General features: G+C 32.6%; 1 protein-coding gene across 1 annotated transcript; it reads right to left on the bottom strand.

Moving 5' to 3' along the window:
- Window positions 1-1,401: 1,401 nt before the first annotated feature.
- On the bottom strand, window positions 1,402-3,074 carry LOC108464626 (nematode resistance protein-like HSPRO2). Its single transcript, XM_017764996.2, has one exon. The coding sequence runs from the start codon at window positions 2,982-2,984 to the stop codon at window positions 1,584-1,586; it is 1,401 nt and encodes a 466-aa protein (XP_017620485.1). The 5' UTR covers window positions 2,985-3,074; the 3' UTR covers window positions 1,402-1,583.
- Between the last annotated feature and the right edge of the window lie 3,502 nt (window positions 3,075-6,576).

Below are 6,576 nucleotides of genomic sequence, written 5' to 3'. Positions count from 1 at the left end.
TTCAGGTATTTTATCTTATCATGTTATTCTTCATCTCCTTTTACCTTCAACGAGTCTACCTGTAAATTTACCTTCAAGTTGAATAACCATCACTAGAATGAAGCAGATCATCAAAAGCTTGCCAGCAACTCCATTGTCTGAGGTTGAAATTTCTGTGTATGATTCGACATGTTTTTTACTCCGGCGTTCTGATCAGGAGAACCAGACTAATTAATTAATTTCTTCTACTCCATCCAAGGAAGATATTATAGGAGTTGGGAGTTGGCAGGCATACATCTTGGTGGGTCTCGTACTTCACTATATTCTCGTGACATAGATAGTTTCCAAATTGACTATGCCATCCTGGTGTTGTTTATCATCTCAGAAGCCACTCTAATAACAACAACAGGATTTGCAGTTGCAACTTCGAAACATACTTTGTTCCTATGGATCCAAATGCTTCGCAAGGTGATAGCGAAAGTTACGTCAAGTCTTTTGCCATGATTTCCTTTGTAGTCTTGACTTGTTCCATGACTTTCGTAATCCAAATACATCAAGGTTGTATTTTCGAACTCCAAGGGGTGATCCAAACCAAACTGCCTCCATAAAGTTGCTTTTACAGAAGAGATGATCCATGGTCTTTGTTTCAACTTGGCGGAGAGTGCAGTCAGTTCCCTACAAATCCATTTCTTTTCTGAATTTCAGTTTTGCAAGGCAATGAATTGTTAAGAATCTTCCACACGAAGATGACAACCTTAAAAAGGCATTTTGACCAACCATAGCATCTTCTAAACGTCTTTGGGTATGTGCAAAGTGTTTAGATTCAACCTTCTGTCATCATGATTATTAAGTTGACACTTGGGTTTTTCATTGCCTTTAAGTAGAGATCTTGTTTGCTACCTCCTCCTAATTTGTTGGATCGGTTCTAAGCCCAAGATGATAGGAAGAGAATGGCACCTTTTCTAACTCAATCCTTACGATCATCCGACTCAATTATTTGGCAAATTTGTTAAGTGAGCTCTTGGATGATTTTTCCAAGGAAAGCCCGATTGAATAAATTGCAGGTGAAACAGGGCTTTTTTTAAGATTAAAAAGATAAGTCGATTTTGGAGATAGAGTATAAAAAATAGGTTTAATTGGACTCACTTTTTATATAATTGGTAAAAAAAATCAGTCTAGCTAGACGCATTTTTTGTTTTCGAATTTTTAAAAAATATTTTCAGCTAGGCATATCTTCTTGACATATCAAGAAAAAGTAATCCAATTAGACGCAATTTCACATACTCTCTAAAATTGACTTATTTCTCTAAATCTTAAAATATCTGTTTAAAGCATTTAACAAACAACAAATGATATATATGCACAAATTAGCCTAAATGACTACTAAATCATGTCATGCTAATGCATCGCAAAAGAGAAACATTTTTGAAGAAATTGGTAACAATTTTATAAAAATCATAATTCCAATTTTACAAAAATGTGTTCAAATAATTTTACAGTATAAAAGCAGTAATTGACCCAACATCAATTCAATACTTAAAAAGAATAATTAACCCCTTTTTTTTTTCTTTTTATGATTAACCAAACGACGGGTCCGAGTATCATCACTTCTTGGACCGAGACTCACCCTGTTCACGACTCCAAAACTCGCCCAAAAATGTCTTAGCAGCATCCAAACTGGGGAAATAAGTAGGCTCCAAGAATATCTGACTCAACGAGTCACCCGAGTCGGAACACGCCACGACTCTGTGCCCTTTTGCTTCCAAACTCCCCATAACAATCATCAACACTTGCTTGTACCCAAAAAAGAACCGTTTCAAGGCCGCTTCGATGGCTTGCAATGCTTGTACTAGAGAGACCTTATTGCCCTCCTTTTGCTCCGAGTACAACCTCATAGCTGCTTCTTGAATCCTTGGCCCACCGTTAGGGTCCACCTCGACACCCAATATGAACGGGACCTTATGTTTCAACTCCTTGGATAATTTCGTAATTTCAACCAACCCTTTCGATCTGAAACAAAACGCCTCCGTTTCGTTAACCGATTTTATCTGCAACTGGCTTTTGAGGTGAAGGAAATCGTTGGGATCCATTAGGAGATGGAGATCTTCGATTTCTTCCAGAAGCTTCCAGATCTTTTCCAATATGTAACAGTCGCCGGCGGCGGCTTCGAAACTACCGGCGTCGATCCCCGAAGCGATGCGTTTCAACAGCTGTTTCGCCGTCTGGATCCATGATTCGAGGATCTGATTGGTGGTGTAAAGCGTAGAGTTCTCGTGGTTTTCGATGTGATCGTACGGGCTGGACTTGAGCGCGTGGAGTTCGTTCGGCTTGCAAACGGCGTCGTAGTCGAGGTTTGGTTTGCCGGAGAGGTTTGGCTCTCCCAAGCCTAACGTGTAAGGGCACCGCCTCATTTCGCACTCGATGGAGTAGAGGATTTTCTGCGCTACGTCCTCGGATTTCTGCCACGTCACCAGCCGAGGCAATAAGCTGGCTTCGCTGGTCCTGTTCACCACCGTCGTTTCTCCGTGAATCTTCCACACCTCGGCGGAGCTGCTCTCTCGTGTTAATACACCGTTCGACGACGTAAGATCAAGGATCGGAGCTTCGTTTTCGTCTTCGCATAACATAGCGATGAGTTCGATCTGACTCGTGGTAAGCGACTGGAGTCGACGCGTCCACTCCCGACGGTTCAAATACGGTCTAGGATCGGACAAAACGATCGAAATGAACCGGAACGTAATCTCCAAAGCGTGCAAAGCCGGCTTCAAAACGACCTCGTTTTTCCAAGCGGGAAACTCTTGTGTCTCCCATAACTTCCTCAGCTCCGGTAACCGGAGATAATAATCATAAGCTTTGGACGCCGAAGGTGAAGTCGAGAGCGGAGAAGACATATTGGAGAAACGAAACGGCGTCGGAATGGAAACTTGGAGTTTGTTAGAGAGCTTTGGAGATTTCTTTGGAATATCGGAAGAAACCATCTTTGCTTTCCAATCAAGTTCAACCATTTTCTACAAAATAAGAAAAAAAAAATGATTACTTTTCTTTTTGCTGTTTGGGATTTTCTTGACCGAAGAGAAAGAAGAGATTGGGTATTTATAAGGCGGGCGCTTAAGAAAGAAGAAATTTCCAATATTTTAATTTCTTTTTAAAAAATTTTCTTTCGTGGAAAAAAAAAAAGGAAGCTTATCCGAAATGGATATTCAGATCAAGACGTTTGAGTGCGGAAAGGGTTTTTTTTGGGTTTATTTCTGTTTTCAGTCCCGCTACTTTCTTTATTTTAAAAAACTTTCCACCTTAATTTTGAGAAATTTAATTTAAAAATGTTTCATTTCAATATTCAAATATCTGATTCAAAAATTAAAAATGAGTAAATAGATTAAAATTAGAGGGATTAGGAGTAAAATTAGACTTTAAATTCATGTTTTTCTTTAGGCATAATGATTTATTTAGCCTTCAAATTTAAAAAAAAAAAGTCATTTTTAACCCGTTATTTATTTTTTCACCCTTTTTAGCCTTTAAATTTAGGTTTTTGTCAAATCACTTCAAAATTAATGTTGTATACACGTAAATTATCACGTGGATGACATGTAAACATTTAATTAACTTTTTAAAGATTAAAATTAAATATTAATTAAATATTAACGTGTCATCTATGTGGCAATTTATGTATCAGAAAAGTTAACAGCTGTTAAGTTTTCTATCCATTTTAAGGTGATTTAATAAAAAAATATAAGTTTAGAGTTAAAAGAAATAAAAATAAATAAATAGAGGGCTAAAATGATTTTTTTTAAAGGTTAAAGGGCAAAAATATCATTATGCCTTTGCTTTATTAGTAGGTAAGAAGGAAGTAGGAAACTATGGTCGGTCGTTATCGAGTATCATCGTATGAGGTGTTGTTCACCGTACCAAGGTTTACTTCTTGTTACTTACGACTAAATTATACGCTTTTTTACAGTCATGTGTTTTCTGGAACCAGCTTTTACTTTTATTTTTTTTTATTCTAAGTGCTTTCCTTTTTTTTTTTTTTATTAAATTAACATTGTGAACATTAATTATTACTTATTGATTTTTAAAAAAATATATTTTCAGAATTGCATGAACCGAACCGGTTTTAGTACCAATTCAGTGAAAAGAATAAAATCGGTTAATTTATGAATTGGTACAGATCGATTAAACTAAATTAAAAAGTAAATATAATTTATTTTAATAATTTATTTATTTTGAATCTGTTGAATTAGTCAAATCAATTAGATTAAGATTTTATAATCTGATCAGTTTTATCATTAGTTCAATTTTAAAAACATTAATTTTTAATTAAAGAAAAATTGGTAAAGGTTTAAATATGCATTAATAAAATTTTAAAGGGTGAATAATTGTTTAAAATTATGTTTTTCACTAATTTAAAGGTATAAATATTCTTCCGATTATATTTTTTGGGGCGGGAATTTCTTATTCAAAATAATAGTTATTTGAATCATCTTGGATCGATCAATTAGATCATATGCATATTATTGTAGAGAGAAATATTAGATTGATTGATCGAGAATTAATATGGATTGATTGAATCGATAATTGAATTAATGGTAAAAAACCCGGACAATTAGATTAATTTTTATGAACTTTTTAACTACTTATTTAATCAAATGGATGGCTTTAACGATTTAACTATTGATCTTATTCTAAAAAGCATAATTTCTTATAATAAATTAAAATTTCATTATTTTTAAAATAGATTGTAATAAATCAAAAGAATTTTTTAATTATAAAGGGTAAACTACCAAAATAGTCACTTTTATATCCCTTGGGTTACATTTTAGTCACATATTTTTGAAATGTTAAGTTTTAGTCACTTATGTTAACATGTTGTAGCATTTTAGTCACTGAATTATTAGTTGTTGTTAACGGTGTAACAATAAGCTAACATGGCACGTTAAATCATCATTTCAAACAAAATTTTTAGTTTAAATTATACAATTCATCCCCATATTTTTTTGTTTTAAGAAAAAATTTTATTTTATGTTCTTTTAACTTTTTTTCTTTTTTTTTTTCATTCTCTTCTGCCTCTCTCTTCTCTATCTCTTTTAACATAAAAGAAAAAATTAAATTGCACAAAATAAAAAAAAAATACGGACTAATTGTATAATTTAACCTAAAATTTTCGTTTAAAATTATAATTTAACGTATCACGTCACTTCTGCTATAATTGTTGATAACAATTAACGCTCAGTGACTAAAATATTACAATAGGATAATATAAGTGACTAAAATATAATATGAGGGAAACAAAAGAAACTATGTAGGCAATTTACCCAATTATAAATTAATATATAATATTTTCAAAGCATAATTACTTATCATGGATCATATGTTATTAATTAAATAAAGGATATTTATTTTTTAATAAAATAAAAATATAATTATTTGGAATATGTGCAATTCATGGGATGTTTCTTAACAATCCTCACATGGCACAAACAGAGAGGTCTAATTTAGACTGACTAGTCCAACATTTAGGCCTGTGGTTATAACAATTCACGATTGTGCCATTGTCGGTTCACCGCCTTCAAGGGAAATAATTTTCAAATCGACCGGCTTATTGTGTCTTGTTTGGTTGAAACGTAAAAGCCTTACCTATTTGATTGATTTGAAAGCTGCCCACAATTTCTTGTTTTCTTGCAATTTAACCAATTTTATCTAACATTGTACCAAACAAGTCATAAGAATGTCAAATCCATAACGCCTTGAAAGCCTTAATTGATGCCAATTACAGTTCAGTACGATCAATATTGGATTTATCAAAATATTATTTTATTTTTACAATTTCCAAACTTTATTATATGTAGGAAATTAAATAAAAATTTTGAAACGAGAAAAATAAGATAGTGTCACTAAAATAAAACCGCTTTGAGTCGTGTTGTACACTTTCCTTCAACTTTAAGACATCTTTAAAATATAATAAAGTTCTCAAAACTTTAAATAGAATAGTAAAAATGACTAATAGAAGTTGATTGGGCATTGTTGCTGATGCAAAAGATGTGGGGTCGAACGCGATAAAGTGCATTATCCTCCTATTTATGATTTGAGATAGAGGGAGTATTCGATCAAGTCGAGTCGAGATAACGAATCCTATTATTTATATTCAATGTTACGTTTACATAGACTGATTATTTAACTATATAAGTAAGGTTAATGGGTAAACATTTATCAATACTATGAGTTTTTTCTTATTCAAATTTTCAGATAACTCGAATAGTATAATTCATATTCGAGTTAAATAAAAAATTTTAAACTTTTTCATTCGAGCTGATCTGAATAACTCGAACTATGTAATTCAAATTTTAAATTTTTTATCGAGTTTTTCGAATTGGATTTTGCTCACTCCTAGTTTGAGAAGGAATTATGGATAGTTCTAATCATTATATAAGAAAAGAACATATATGATTAAAATGTTATAATCTCAACATTTAGTATAATATATTAGTTGCTAGAAACATTAGAATATGCTCATACGCCCTCTTGGTCAAGTCAAAACATAATATCAGTAAACTTTGTCGAGTATTAATCATTCAATCTAAACTTTTAATCATTTAAATAAAT

The sequence above is a fragment of the Gossypium arboreum genome, chromosome 13 (assembly GCF_025698485.1).
Source record: "Gossypium arboreum isolate Shixiya-1 chromosome 13, ASM2569848v2, whole genome shotgun sequence".
In the NCBI taxonomy this organism is placed as follows: Eukaryota; Viridiplantae; Streptophyta; class Magnoliopsida; order Malvales; family Malvaceae; genus Gossypium; species Gossypium arboreum.
This window is presented reverse-complemented; position numbering and strand designations above follow the sequence as displayed.